Raw genomic sequence first — 16,027 nt, 5'->3', positions numbered from 1 at the left:
TAGATAATTTTATAATTTTTCTAATTGATTAAATAATATTACATACTAATATTATAATTTATAATAAGAGAATGAGTTTTCAAATGGAGACGAAACGTGGCTGAACAAACCGCACTCTACACGCAATCCCTGAACCCATCTTGGCTAAGAGATGATTACTTCATAAAAAATCAAGCTGGTAGCCTTCACTATTACTCGCTATAAGTAATGATTAAAAGATATAAATCTCAAATTTGGAATGGATTTTGAAATTTATCTCATAAAATAAACTTAATCTGCGTTTTTGTTATTTAATGTTTGAATTCACATATTATAATGATTCTTCCAACTCTTCAACATTATAAAAGAAGGAAAAGGAAACTGATCGCATTTAAAAGCCATGAACAGCGTGGCCAATAAACCGACACCATCAAACAATTCCAAATTACATAAAGACGGATCTACTCCAAATCTATAAAATCCATTTTCCTTCAAACCAAAATCAAATAATTGAGTGAGCAACACACTGTCCGCTTGGACAAACGTGAATGTCAATTTGCGATATCTTCCAACTCTTGATCTATACCTATATGATGTATAATTAAAAAAAAACAATAATAAAGGAGATTGTATACTAATACACTAAAACCTGTATGAAAAATCTAGATTCCTTTGCTACCTTCTTAAAGTTTATTCAATGCTATGCTAGCCAAGTAAGATCTGATATAATCAAATAAAGAACATATATGATGCTCTGAGCACTCAATTCACTCTCGGTCTCAAGCCCCGCAACACAGCCAGAACAATATCATATAACGAGTGTAAACCCTACTCTCCACATTCAAATAGCTCTAATCATATATATCATATTATAGCAAGGCTGCAGGAAATTTCAAGTTTCAAACTCCAATCATTTCTTTAGATGTCAAGATGTTCAACTGGATTTCCTCTAATGGCTGCTTGTTTATAATGCTGTTAGGTTCCATACCCCACCCCCCAACATAATAAAAAAAAACCGATTTATGGAATGCCATGTAAGATGCCAGAAAAAAGTATGTTGACCTAGTTGAACAAGGATGGACTAGCATAGTGGGGTGGGGTCCCAACAGCATTCATTCTCCTTGCATTGTAATAGCTCTTAAGTGTAACTCTGCAAAAGATAAAAAAAAGGCCCATTTGATTAAACCGGATGAAATATAGTGAAACTACAAAACTAGGCAAAAGTACCCTTGATTTTCACAACAAAATCATGCACTGGCTGTTATAAATCTCAAGTTTATATCTGCTTCCAGAAAAGGGCTGCAACCATAGATTATACGTTCTATGGGTTCTGATAAACTCATAATATAACATGAATGAAAAAGTTTTTAAAAATAAATCATACCGGCTTATCATTAAATCCCCGTTTCCATCCATTTTTCCTACATAGATTAAGCCAAGGCCAAAGCTTTTGTACATACCTGTTGTGTTGTGATGCAAAATCCTCTTGTTCATGGACACTCTTTGCAGGAGAGCTATGTGTCAGTACCTGTTGCCAAGGAGATGGGAGCAGAGAAGCTAACCAAATTGAGCTAATATTATTTTCAATAGGCATAATAATTGAATAAGAATGAGGGGGGAGGGTCTTAATTCACACTTTCTCCAACCAAGAACAGGACCCAAAACAAACAGTATTAACTAACAAAGAATTTGGTGAACGGAGCAAAAACACAAATGCCCCCACGCCCCCCACACTGCCTTTTACTAATATCAACCTAAACAACTTTACAATTTATGTCACCACCAACATCAGGTGGCGTTTCTTACAAATAAATTGAAACCAAAGACAACCCATTGCCAACAAATTCAACCACAAAATCATTTTAAAATACAAATCACTTGCCAGTCTCTCCAAATAAGAATGGAGTCTGCCTGGAGGAGTAGAACCGAAGTCATGAGGAGGCTGGTGAAGCCCAGTTTGTTCAGTCTCACATTATTGAGCAGTTACACTTGGATTCTAGCTTTGGAGGGTTCATACTGTCCATCTTATTAGGAATACCAACATTGTGAATTGAAGGTTCATAGGCATTCTCATCATTTACAGTCTTGGTAGGCACAGATTTTACATCAGTTTCTACCCGCCTCTGCCTGACCTTATGAGATTTTGAAGTCCATCTACCAACAGTTCGCCCCCGTAGGTCTTTCCTGTCAGAAGTGGAATTCTCCAAGATTGTCACAGTTGGCCTGGAACCTTCCAATGGCACTGAACTTTCCTTTTCAATGGCAATGGTTGCAGCCTGGTAGGCAAGATCATGGATAATGGAACTGCAGAATAGTATTGTATCTGTTGCTTCTTCAAGTGTCAGGCTTCTGCCCTTACTTCCTCCACGACATTCTACCAAGACAGTCGATTCCTCTGTAAAAAGGCATAAAAGTTTCATCAGAGAAAGAAAAATCCCTCTGCCAGTCAGTCACAATTCAGAACCAAATTTTAGCAAAGAATCATATACTGTGCGGCTGTCGGTACTACAGTGTAAAAGCCATGGACATCAAGACATAGCAAATATAAACATTATCCAATATACAAACTGAGGAATAGAATTTTTTACGAAAACACAGGTCAAGTCCATTATATTTCTTAGAATGAAACAGAGTTAAAAATTGCAAAAATAAAATTAGTTCGGCAGTGCAAATATCAATAAAAATATGTTAGCAAATAATACAAAAACAAGTGGACAGAGTCATTCAGCCCAATGCCAATGAAAATAATCACTGCAAATGTTAGTAGCTTTTGGTACAACTATGTTTGATGCACCATTCTCTACACCTGAGAAGTATTGCACTAAAGTGATCTAAAAAACTGGGCTTGTTAATACATGATGGTCCACTGTTTAGATATTCAATGTGCAAGTTTGTCCTTTTTACCTTTTTCGGAGTACTAAGGAAAATAATTACGGTAATTCCTGACTTTTATGACCATGACTCCATGGTAAAAAAAGATTTAGAGAATGATAATTTTCATGCATATAAAATTATTGGTAATAACTGCCAAGTAAGAGATTTCTCTGTAGATCACAAAATGGAAACATATCTACAAGGGTAATCTAAACTCAAGATGCTTCAAACTGCACATCTCTTATCTCTTGTTGGAGCCACAAAGATTACATTCAAGACAAACAGAGCTTGGAAACAGGCTATCCTCACATCCATTACCAGAACCAGTAACTGCCTTATGCATAGCTTTCCCAAAATATGAGTTAAAGCCTTACAAAGTATGCGACTAAACTCAATCTGAAATTAACAGATTTGAAACTAGAAACCCTGCAAACCATGTCTAACCAGAGCATAACTTTTATTAGGAAGGCCACAAAGATCAAAGTAATTTGGCAGTTCCCATATGTTTATCATCATTGTTGAGTTTGATGTGAAACAGCAAAACAGAGATGGCTTGAAAGTGCAAAAGGAAAAAGATAAGGTCCAAATTTACAGATCTAAAAGTGATGGATAAAATTTTCCACCATCTCAGAACAAATGCAAATTTACCACTACTTTAGTTTTATTGAAAATGACAAAAGAACTACAAAAATTATGTATTCCGATATTCCACAGCTTCATGGAATATATCCTTTATGAATTAACTTTTGACCAATTTTAAACAAACCTAAAAGTACAATGTTAAAATTGCTCACATTAAAAGATAACTAGTACGCTTGATTTATAGACCCGACTATAATGACAAACTTGAACCTTAACCCCAAAGAAAAAGAGAAAAATGGTTAATCATGATGGATAGTCCATGAAAGATTGAATCTTAGTGTTGCTAATTAATGCTCTTATAAATAAAACTGCAAGTAAGCAATCATAATTGAAAAAAGAACAAGTACAGCCAGCTATTCAAATGACTTGCAGGAATAGTTCATGAAGGATATAGATGCATCATAAAATTGTTTATTAGAAATGGTAGATGAAAAGACCTCTCGGGAATGGAAGTGAAATTTTACTTCAAGTTGAATGCCTAAAGTGCATGGAAAACAATAATAAAATAATTACATACCTAAAACACCATCTGTGTGATCTGACATATTACGCTCCTCTACAGCAGTAATATCCACATCTAAAGGTATAGCAACTGACAGGTCCTCGGATCTCTTCTTTTTCCTCTCAGAATTTGGAGACAAGCCATCAAGTTCTGAACTGCAGGAACTCTGGCAGGAATTGTCGATTTCTATTTCTGAGATTGTAGTCAAAGAGTTGTGGCCAGCAGCCTCAGCAGCATCTACTCCATCAGGAATATCATTTTGAATACCATGTTCTTCAAGAGTAGAATCTAGCGTGGTAGCTAATGCTTCAACACTTGAGGTAATCCTGGCATCACTAGGCAAGCTATCTCCATTTTCATATGAAACACAATCTTCATCGGGAGGAAGTGGTGCTGCTGAATTGTCCTCTAATAGCTCAGAGGTTAAAGTATCAATTACTGTACTACTTTCGTTCCACTCGATACAATCGTTCTTGGGAGCAGCAGCAGTAGTTAATGACAGATCTACTTCTAAATTTTCTGAAGCTTTGGCTAGAGAAGCTACAACTGTTTCCTCTGCTTCCTCAAATTTCAGATTACGAATAGAGCCCTCAAAATTTTCATCATTTGTGCTAGATGCAAGACTTAAAGCTTGGTAATTATTGCTTGAACTTTGAGACAAAGTAAAGCTTTGAGGCTTTGCATTCAAGTCATATCTGTAATTCTCCAACTCAGATTTTCTACCATTTAATTGTACACGCGCATCTGTTTGCCTAGATGAGCTGAATTCAGTAGAGGATGATGCAGATACACTCCCATGTCCGACAGAGCTTCTGAAACTGTTAGAACTGTCTCTTGCATAAGAAAGATCTTCAGATGGTATGGTAGCAAAGGTCCTACCTAGAACAACAGGCCCCTTGCTGCTGCCTGACCTCTTTAACAGCACAGAAATACCTACAACTTCTGATGTGTTAACCTTCAAACCAGAATGCTCATCAAAGTAACTCAACTGCTGACCTCCAGTCTCCCTATCAAGTATAGAATAATCAACAGTTGATTGAGCCATCTCTTGCTGATAACCAAGCCTCTGCTCACCTCTGTCCGCTAGAGAACCTCCAAGAGAATTTTCTTGACTGAAATTTTCACTTAGTTTGATATTTTTTTCATGCTGAGAAATCCAGGGTTCAACTGCATCAGTCACTTGTGATAGAGAATCAGATGGAGGAATTGAGGTTTCCAATTCAGGAAAGGGTTTATCCTCTTCAGTAATTTTCATAGACAACCCTGGACAGTTCTCTGCATCAGAAATGTCACCAGAGACAATATCATGTTGCCTACTGCAATCTGTGCAAAGACTGATTTCTTCTTCAACCTGTTCAATAACACGATACCTACAACCACATTTAGAACAAATTTTTGTGTTTTCGAAACTATCAACTTCTGAAAGATCACCCCTGTCACATAGAGCATCAGAATTTGAACTCATTTCCACTTCAAGACTACGGTGACCTAACTCCTCAGAGTGGTCAGGGTCACATTGGATCGCAGAGTCTCTATCAGTATCTTCAATAAGACTATTAAGCGAGTCATTGCGTCTTTCATAACTAGCATCTTGGTTTATTACATCCATCTTATCGAAGGCAAAAACCTCTTCTAGAACATTGCCATAAGGTCCCTTTCCAGATTCACTTGCCATGTCATCATGTTGATGGTCACTTCCTTCAATATCAAGCACAGCACTTGTACCTTGATCAGAATTTGCATTACTGCTAGTAGTAAAAGATGAGTTCTTTGACATCAACGAACGATGTACAGAACTTACCTTCCCAGCATAAAAACCAGTACTTGGAACACTAGATAATAAGGGCCTGAACATATTTGGAGGGCTCTTCCGATGATCCTGTATCAAAAAATTGATTATAATAAACTACAAGGTCAGCATCGATGACCAAGCACCTTCAATATGCATTAATTGTGCACAAAAAGTTTAAATGAGAACAAGAACATGCATGAAATACAACAAGAAACCATGTGAATTTTTCATGACTATCTTAAATTTATTTTTGCTTAGCAGTAAAGATAGACTACGCAGATTGCACTGAAGTTTGCGAGGTATTTAACACATTAAAACATGTCAAAAGAAACCTTACTGCTCCAAAAGTTTACTTAATATGAAACATGGTCTATAGAATGACCTTTAAACAGGAGATTCTAGAATTTTGACTTTCCTTCCCCACCCGTTCTAGACATACCAAATTAATATTAAACACTAAGTTGTCAACAGTCACCACCAAAAACTTTGTAGTCATATCATTTGGCAATTAATTCCAGCTGTAATTCTCATAAACAATGCTTACTGACTAGTACGAGTACATCAAACCCATCAATCTAAATAATACCATCAAGATTGCCACCTATAGATTTATAGCACTTACACAATTTCACACTGCAATAGAAATGAAAAGACAGTTAAGCACTTGCATTGACCTTCCATACCTCTTTTTCTATTATTACCAGTCTAAATCTATACCATATTGGTAAGAAGGGCTGGAAGGAAAATTAGTTTTTTCTTTACTTTCCTCTGTTGCATGGCATTCGAAAAGGAATTAAATAAACTAGTAGCAAATAAGGCAAGGTAGATTCAGAACATTAGAGCAGACAAATTAACTACTTATATTTTAACACTCGTATAAGTGCAAACTGCCATAACAGATGCATATTGCCTTAAAAATGTAATAAAATACCATTTGACGAAGAGCAGAGTCAAAGGAACGTTTTGGAGCAGAACTTGGCGACAACACTCTAGCTGATTTCTTGTTAAAGGTTGGCCCCTTGTTGCTTGGGAATGCACCAACTCTCCTTGAAACAGAATTGGTTGATCCACCAAGAGGAATAGAATGTATAGGGTCTACATCATCATCACCAGAAGATGCTACAGACCCTTTACTGTAGGAACTAAATTGGTCTCTATCATGACTATGAGATGAACTGGCACTTCTAGAGGCAGTCGGGGACATTGATTTCCTGCCAAATCTTGCATCCCTTCCATTTCTAGATGCAGGTGAGGAACCCCTCACATATGATGCTGGTCGATCAGCCAGAGAAGTACGAAGATTAGGCGGTGCATCTAAGGAGAAACCTGGAATGTTTGCCTGCCATGCCCTTATTTTTGGTGATGTAGAGTTTCCCCTATTTGTCCTTATAGGGGAAGTTCCCCTTCCCCCTGTGCTTGTCCTTTGAGGTGTAGGAGTAGAAGACCTTCGAGCAGGCGTTGAACTTTTACTAGGGGAAGGAGATGGTCTCCGAGTCGGAGTAGCTTGCCGTATTGGACTGGACTGAGGTGCTGAAGACGGCCTTCCTCTAGATTGGAGTGTGCTACTCCCAGACCGAGGAGATGGACTTAAACGATTTGGACTCGCACTGCCCCTACTGCTTCTGTAGCTTTTGTCCATCTGCATATTGTACATAGAGGATAAAGGGCAAAGTTTTGGAAAGAATAAGTTACAACTTTCAGGATAAAACCTAGAATGGATGCTAATGAACTATTTCATTAACAAACATTTTTCATTCCACAAGAGTGATATGATAACTTACCGTGGATGATCTTGATATGGAAATGGGTTGAGTGCGGGGTCTACCACTGCGGGCAACATTAGCTGGGGGTGGCTCATCATCCAACGAAGGAAAAAGAGGGGTGTCAGGTGGAGTTAATAACCTTCAAAAATCACCAAGAAAGACGATGTGTGAGAACCAAACAAATTCAAGAAGTACAGATACAGATACCATCTCAATAGAATACAATGAATGAAAAAGAAATTATCACATGATTCTAATTTCATGATTAGGCCATTGGCAATGACTTAATTCTAACATACACCAAGCACGAACAGACAGATTTACATGCCAGCTTATATTACTATTTCAACTTAGTTCCAAGCAAAAAGTACGTCATATCACAGTTCAAAAATAACTATGACCTACCATTCATAATCATTTTTCTCGTCATCTGCATCAAGGAGTTCACTAGTCTCCCCTCGAACGGGAACAGATATTCCAAGCTTGAAATCTGAAAAATATTTCAGTTTTGTAGCTGTAGAAAAATTCAAAACCAAAGAAACCAGACATTAATGTTAGTTAGCAGACACTAGTTACATTCCTCTATTCGGGAGCAAATACACCAAACAACTTAGACGACAAGGCAAAGCAGAAATTACAAAATGAGTCCTCTGCATCATCTGATGACTGAAGCAAAAAATTCTCCCTTTCTTTGGACTGCATTTCATTGAACAAAGCAAGGTCATCATCTTTTTCTTGTACATTCAACCCACTCTCCAAACTACGCCATCTTTTGTGGTTTTCCCCTCTCAGCTCCCTCCCTGGAGAGTATCTTAATGCTGGAGAAGGAGGCATCTCTCCTGCCCTAATCTACCCTTCCCAAACAATCACAGCAATCTCTCCAGCAATCCAGTAAGTAAACAGCTAACTTGCCCCATAATTTAACCCCAATTTGCCCCTTCTGTGTTTCCAAGTAACAAATGTAGCCAACTTCAATATAACTCAAAACAAGGGTGCAAGGCCCGGTTCCCAAAATAGAATACTTGATAAAAAAGAGCTTCAGCACCAGTAACTGAGCAATAACCACCACCAAACTGAGATGCTCATGATGGAACGCAACTTCCAACCCCTAAATTTCCATCAAAATTAACTTAAGACGCCTTCATTGACCAAAACCCAAAGTCAAAGTCAAAATTTTCAGCCACCAGAAACCGCCAAGCAAAACCTTTCCAGCGCCGCTCAAAATCAGTGACCGAATTAATTCACCTGTAGGCACACAATTTTATCCATATCATTTGCAATTCATTTCACTAATGGGACTCGATCAAGTTCATCATACTAAATTACAATTTTATTTTTGTTTTATAAAAAAATCTCATTTCCTTGTTTAGATTTTCAAATTTTGATCAATAGGCTCTTGAATTTTGTATTGCACCTGCTACTAATTTGGTTCAATGTATTATTTTTTTTTTCTCCCATATTTAGGAAATTCTAAAAACAAATATAAATCAGAAGTTTTAATATCTTTAAAAAAATGAAAAATCCAGGAAAAAAAATAGAAAGAATGATTTTTTAAGGGAAGTTGGAAACTTGAAATCTGAGATCTGAGATTGTAGTTTGAAATAGGGATTTTGTTTGGAATTTTTTGAAGCTGAAAAGGGAACCCGAAAACTTAGGATCAAGAAATTACAAGGAGAAAAAGGAAATAAAACCAAGAAACGGACTTGCTTGGCAGATTCGATCTTCATCAATTTATAACAAAGCCGTTATTTAAACCAAGCAAAACACAAACAAATTCTTATGACCAACATCAACAATGGAAACCAGAAAAGGTCACAATTTCCCAGCAAATCACAAGAATAAACTAGACATTATTTTTTTTCAAAATTTCCTTCCCCTTCCTTCCAGAAAATTAAACACAGAAAATCAACAGAATATACACACACATATGAATGCGCAAAGAAAAGGGAGAAGAGAACACTATTTCTGGGAGTGAGTTAAGGTTTTTCTTTTGGGATTTGAAGGATAATTGGGGTTGGGTAGTTGTTTCCAAAATCAAAACGGTTAATACCTCGAGGAAGACCGGAGGGAAATTCGTCTTAAATCCGGTGACCATCTAACGGCAGAATGCGGCGGTTTAAGTGTTAGAAACCGCAGGATTCGGGCTTAGATTTAGAGCTTTCGGTGTTGATTTTGAAAAATCTAAGCTGATTTTGGGGTTTACAAGTTCAAAAGGAATGTTGTTGTCAAATTTGGGAAGTTTCTAGGCTTACTGACAGCCGTGAACGGTGGTTGCCGGAACGGACGGCTGAAGCTACAGTGACAGACACACTAGAGAAACTTAGAATAGTAAGCTTTCCTCCTTTTTGTTGGTTAAGAGGTAAGAAATAAATAAAATAAAATAAAAATGAATGTTATAAAAGCAGCTGGAGTCGGGTCGCACAGAATCCGCGCCAGCACAAATGCTCCACCCGACCCGATTGCTTTATTCTTCTTCTCTTTTTTTTTTTTTACTGTTTTCGTTTTTTGTTTTTTAGGTTAATAAATAACACTATTATTTTATTATGAATGATAATTGGCATCTGATAACTAAATTGGTAGTTGACATTCACGGCAAAAATAAAAGAAGTACACGTAAAGCTCCTTTGACCTACCATCAAATTCCTATTTTTGAAAACAACGTTTTAATAAGGCCATATTATGCAGTTTTTTTCTAAAAATTTATTTTATCTCCTTTTCTCAGGTTTTTTACCTAATTGGGTTAAAAAAAAATTTAAAATACCAAAATAGGGTATCAGATACATTATTTACGGAAATGGGTTATTTTTTTGGGTCGAGCCTACCTGACAGGCGCGACCTATTTTTTTAATAATATAATTTTATTTTTTTTAAATATTATTATTTTATTATATTTTAATAATTTTTAAATTTTTAAAATTCAGTCGGGTCAAAACCGGGTCGAGCCAAACCCGGAGGCGCGACCATTCGCTCCTGCTGCAGAGGCGCGACTTCCTGCACCCATCACGTGTCCCCCCCCCACCCCTCATCCCACCTGTAGAGACAGAGAAAAAAATTAAATTTTGTAATGGGGGACCATATAAGCACGGTCCCCAATTTTGTGAATCTTGACAGAAACAGAGAAAAGAAGAAGAAGAAGAAGAGGAAGAAGAAGAAGAAGAAGAAGAAGAAGAAAAAGAAGGAGAAGGAGGAGAAAGAAGAAAAAAATGTTAGTAATTTTTTATAATTATTTTAAGATTAAAATGTTAGTAGTTTAGTGTTATGTGATAATTTTTAGTGTTTGTAATTATTTTAAAATTAAAAAAAAGAACATTTTTAAAAAAGTAAAATATTAGTAATTTAAGAGTGTTATGTAATTATTGTGCTTGAATATAGTTTATTAGTTGCTAATTTTTGTTTTTGTTTTTAATATTACTTGTCAAGTCTTGCTTTATTTGTTTTTAATTTAAACTTTTTTTTGTTGAATTTTCAAGTCCATGATTTTTGTTTTACTTTTATCTAACATCCTATTTTGGTGTTTTAATTTTTTTTTAACCTAGTTGGGTAAAAAACCCCATTATTTTGCCATTGATGCTCGATTTTGATAGCTTGATGGCAACCTCCCTTTAAATAAATATATAAAAAAATCAATATTTTGCCAGTTATTGTCCATTTCCGGATTTACTTAGAATCAATATTTTTGTATTTTATTTAAAAAAACTTTACTAGCATTCATTTCATTGTTAACAAAAAGTGAGAAATATAGTGACTAATACATTCTAAAAATAAAATAAAAATTTATACCTATGTAAAATGTATAAACTTGAGAGTTAATCTTTTCAAATATTCTTAAATTATAATTTAATTTAATTTCAAACTTTTAAAATTAATTAAATTTACCTATGTAAAGTGTTAAAAAATAATTCTTTTAAATTTTATAAAAATTTAATCAAAACTTAAGGAAAAAATAAAATATTTTTAAGAGTAAAATAGTGTTAGAATTAAGTGACCCAAATTCTTATTTAAATAAAATACGATGGAAAATAAAATAAAAGTAAAATCCATATAGAACTAGACTTCTTTTATTTTATTTTAGAATAAGGTTTTTTAAACCTTATTAAACTCCATTTATTTTATATTGATTAGGATAAGGTGTTTCAATCCTACTAGAATATGGCTTTACAAGCCTATAAATAGACATAGTCTATTCCTCTTGTATTGATTCAAATTTTCGACATAGTGAATTTTCTTTTCCTCTGCCCGTGGTTTTTTTCTAGAAAGGGTTTCCACGTAAAATTTGTGTGTTCTTTATTTTATTTATTTTATTTTATTTTATTTTTCACAAATTAGTATCCGAGCTTTCGGGTTATTCATCTCGATCACGGTAATGGCATCTTTGAAGTATGAAATTCTGCTGTTGGATCGCAACACCAGATTTGCGTTGTGGCAAATTAAGATGCAAGCAGTTATTGCACAGATGGATCTGGAGGATGCCCTGTAGGGATAGATAAGATGCCTTCGACATTAACAGATGAAGAGAAGAAGAGTAAGGATCGAAAGGCATTAACACAATTACATCTGCATTTGTCCAACGAAATTTTGCAGGATGTGATGAAAGAGAAAACTGCCGCTGCATTATGGAAGAGGCTAGAACAAATATGTATGTCAAAAACTCTAACAAGCAAGTTGCATATGAAGCAACGTCTTTATGCTCATCGTTTGGAGGAAGGTGCGTCTGTACACGAACACTTAACAGTGTTTAAAGAAATTCTCTCAAACTTGGAGGCCATGGAGGTTCAGTATGATAAGGAAGATCTAGGGTTGATTCTACTTTGTTCGTTGCCCCCGTCTTATTCAACCTTTAGAGACACGATTTTATATAGTCGCAAGTCTCTCACAGTTGATGAGGTTTATGATTCTTTAACCCCGTATGATAAGATGAAGCATCTTGTGGTTAAACCCGACTCTCAGGGGGAGGGTCTCATTGTTCGTGGGAGACAATATCGAAATGCTGATGATGATCGTGGTAGGACACAGGAACGGAATCCTCGTGGTAAATCTAAGGGTAGATCGAAGTCTTCAAATAGAGGTAAAACTTGCAACTTCTGCAAGAAGAAAGGACACATTAAATCTGAGTGCTATAAGCTACAAAATAAGATTAAAAGGGAGGCTGCGAATCCAAAGGGAAAACAACCAGAAAATTCTGGTGAAGGCGATGTTGTGAAGACTACGGCGATGGTGAACTTCTAGTCGCTTCATCAATGATTCTAAAGTGGCGAGTGGATACTTGATTCAGTGCACCTTCCACATGAGTCCCAATCGGGATTGGTTTACAACTTATGAAACGATGATCTGAAGGTGTTGTTTTAATGGGAAATAATGCTTCATGTAAAATCGCGGTGTTGGAACAATTAAAGTTAAGATGTTTGATGGAGTTGTCAGAACACTTAGTGACGTGCGGCATGTTCCAGAATTGAAAAGAAATTTAATTTCGTTGAGTACTCTTAATTCAAAAGGGTACAGATACACAACTGAAAGTGGAGTTTTAAAGATTTCCAAATAGTCCCTTGTTGTGATGAAAGGCCAGAGAAAAATTGCCAAGTTATATGTTTTGCGAGGTTCTCTTATTCTTGGTGATGCAGCTGTCGCTTCTTCTTCCTTGTCAGATGATGATATTACTAAACTTTGGCATATCGCCTAGGGCATATGAGTGAGAATGGCATGGTGAATTAAGCAAAGAGAACTTCTTGATGGGCAAGGAATTTGCAAACCGAATTTCGTAGTCTTGTGTTTTGGGAAGCAAAGAGAGTTCGATTCACTAGAGGAATCCATAACACGAAGGAAGCGTTGGAGTATATTCATTCGATCTGTGGGGCCATCCAGAGTGCCTTCGAGAGGTGGAGCTAATTATATGCTAACCTTTATTGATGATTTTCCGAAAAGTTTGGGCGTTCTTCACGAAGCGAAAAGCGATGTGTTTTCCGCATTTAAGTCTTGGAAAATTATGATTGAAAAAGCAGACGGAAAAGCAGATAAAATACCTCCGTGCAGACAATGGCTTAGAGTTACATTCGATGAGTTTAATAGATTGTGCAAGTCGGAAGGATCATGAGACACTTGACGATTCGTCATACTCCACAAAAAAAGCGGCGTTGCGAGCGAATGAACGAACGATCATGGAGAAGGTTCGATGTATGTTGTCAAATGCCAACTTACAAGTCATTTTGGTGACGACCTCTCTTGCATGTTTTTTATCAACCGATCTCCATCTGTTGCCATTGAGAAAAAGACTCCACAAGAGGTATGGTCTGGTAATCCTGCTAATTATTCTGATTTAAAAATTTTTGGGTGTCCTGCGTATGCTCATGTTGATAATGAAAAATTGGAACCGAGATCCATTAAATGCGTTTTCTTAGTTATAAAGCTGGTGTAAAAGGCTATAAGTTATGGTGTCCTGAAAATAGAAAAGTTGTGATTAGCAGAGATGTTGTTTTGATGAAACTGCTATGCTACCTAACTTATCTCTTAAAGACTCTTCCAATAAAGAAAACCAAAAGCGGTGGAGCATCGATTAATACGAATCAACTCCTCAAGCCAAGATACAAAATTGAGAATAGAGTTGCTTCTTCACCGCAATACTCTATCGCCAAAAATAGAACAAGAAGAGAAATTAAACCTCCAAAGAAGTATGCCGAGGCTGATCTAGTTGCTTATGCTTTAAATGTGGCTGAAGATATAGATGCGAATCAAGAGCCATTTAATTATTCTGAGGCGATTAGCTGTAAAGACTCAGAAAAGTGGATGTTTGCAATACAAGAGGAGATGGAATCACTCTACAAAAACAGAACATAGGATCTTATAAAACTTCCTAAAGGTAAAAAGGCTGTTTGTTGTAAATGGGTGTTTAAAAAGAAAGAAGGGACTCCAAGAGTTGAAGAACCCAGATATAAAGCAAGGCTTGTTGCAAAAGGTTACAGTCAAATTCCAGGAGTGGACTTCACAGATGTGTTCTCCCCAGTTGTTAAGCATAATTCGATTCGAGCTTTGCTTGGTATTGTGGCCATGCATGATTTGGAGCTTGAGCAGTTAGATGTATAAACTGTATTTCTGCATGGAGAACTTGAGGAGGATATTTACATGCAACAACCAGAGGGTTTTACAGTCTCAGAAAAAGAGGACTATGTTTGCTTACTGAAAAGTCCCTTTACGGTTTGAAACAGTCACCAAGACAGTGGTACAAGAGGTTTGATTCCTTTATGGCTTCTCATGATTTCAAAAGAAGTAGTTTTGACAGTTGTGTCTACTTTAAGAAAAACAATGATGGTTCTTTTGTGTATCTACTTCTTTATGTTGATGACATGTTGATAGCAACAAAAGATAAAGTAGAGATAAGAAAGGTCAAAGCCCAATTAAGTGAAGAATTTGAGATGAAAGATTTAGGACCAGCAAAGAAGATACTTGGTATGGAGATCCTTAGAGATAGAAAAGCAAGTAAATTGTACCTAAGTCAGAAGGGGTACATTGAGAAAGTTCTTTGCAGGTTAAATATGCAGAGTGCTAAGCCTGTTAGTACTCCTTTAGCAGCTCATTTCAGACTTTCATCAGCTTTGTCTCCACAATCAGATGATAAGATTGAGTACATGTCACATGTTCCATACTCTAGTGCAGATGGGATCTCTCATGTATGCTATGGTTTGTTCACGTCCGATTTATCATATCGCATCGATCGGTTAGCGATACATGGCGAATCTGGTAAAGAACACTGGAAAGCGATTCGATGGATTTTAAGATACTTACGAGGTACTACTTGATGTTTGCTTACGTTTGGAAGAACTAGAGATTGAGTCATTGGGTATGTTGATGCTGATTTTGCTGGAGACCTTGATAGAAGAAGATCTCTCACGTGTTATGTCTTTACAATCGAAGGTTGTGCAATCAGTTGAAAGCCACTTTGCAAACTACGATCGCTTTGTCTACCAATCGGTGAGTACATGGCGATTCTTGAGGCTTGTAAAGAAACTGTTTGGTTGAAGGGACTCTTTAGTGAACTTAATGAAGACCTTCAAATCGGTCAGATGTTTTGTGACAATCAGTGCCATCTTTCTTACAAAAGATCAAATGTTTCATGAGAGAACAAAACACATTGATGTTCGATATCATTTTGTTCGTGATATTATTGCTCGTGGTGATATTGTTGTGAGCAAAATTAGTACTCATGAAAATCCTGCAGATATGATGACTAAGTCACTTCCTATAACCAAGATTGAGCATTGCTTAGACTTGGTTGGTGTTCATTGTTGAAGTTAAACCCTTAAGGGGTTTTATGGAAGAGGTGGAGAACTTGTTTATTGAAAGTTCGCGATGAAGAACTTGTTCATTGAGAATTTGTGTCAATGTGGAGATTGTTAGAATTAAGTGACCCAAATTCTTATTTAAATAAAATACGATGGAAAATAAAATAAAAGTAAAATCCATATAGAACTAGACTTCTTTTATTTT

General features: G+C 36.3%; 1 protein-coding gene and 1 long non-coding RNA gene across 2 annotated transcripts; both read right to left on the bottom strand.

The window, feature by feature from the left end:
- Positions 1–251: 251 nt before the first annotated feature.
- Positions 252–1,412, bottom strand: LOC128290286 (uncharacterized). The gene is made up of 2 exons (XR_008279985.1): positions 1,364–1,412; positions 252–1,129 (listed from the first exon to the last, which is right to left on the bottom strand). It is a non-coding gene; the product is annotated as an uncharacterized LOC128290286 (long non-coding RNA).
- A 144-nt stretch (positions 1,413–1,556) lies between these two features.
- On the bottom strand, positions 1,557–10,001 carry LOC108475884 (uncharacterized). The gene is made up of 7 exons (XM_017777856.2): positions 9,603–10,001; positions 8,191–8,797; positions 7,958–8,066; positions 7,571–7,691; positions 6,721–7,428; positions 4,013–5,876; positions 1,557–2,374 (listed from the first exon to the last, which is right to left on the bottom strand). Exons 2-7 carry the CDS (start codon positions 8,384–8,386, stop codon positions 1,947–1,949), a joined length of 3,426 nt encoding a protein of 1,141 aa, XP_017633345.1. The 5' UTR covers positions 8,387–8,797; positions 9,603–10,001; the 3' UTR covers positions 1,557–1,946.
- Between the last annotated feature and the right edge of the window lie 6,026 nt (positions 10,002–16,027).

This window comes from Gossypium arboreum, chromosome 3 (genome assembly GCF_025698485.1).
Source record: "Gossypium arboreum isolate Shixiya-1 chromosome 3, ASM2569848v2, whole genome shotgun sequence".
NCBI classification, from domain to species: Eukaryota; Viridiplantae; Streptophyta; class Magnoliopsida; order Malvales; family Malvaceae; genus Gossypium; species Gossypium arboreum.
The sequence above is the reverse complement of the archived record's forward strand: the minus strand, read 5'-3'. Positions and strand labels throughout refer to the sequence as shown.

Bases quoted from the DNA above. Each gene is read 5' to 3' on its own strand.
- LOC108475884 (XM_017777856.2), bottom strand. From the start codon at position 8,386: ATGCCTCCTTCTCCAGCATTAAGATACTCTCCAGGGAGGGAGCTGAGA. The intron at 7,429-7,570 runs GTAAGTTATCAT...TACAATATGCAG, and splicing joins CCATATCAAGATCATCCACG to ATGGACAAAAGCTACAGAAG. The intron at 5,877-6,720 runs GTATTTTATTAC...TTTTTGATACAG, and splicing joins ACTCTGCTCTTCGTCAAATG to GATCATCGGAAGAGCCCTCC.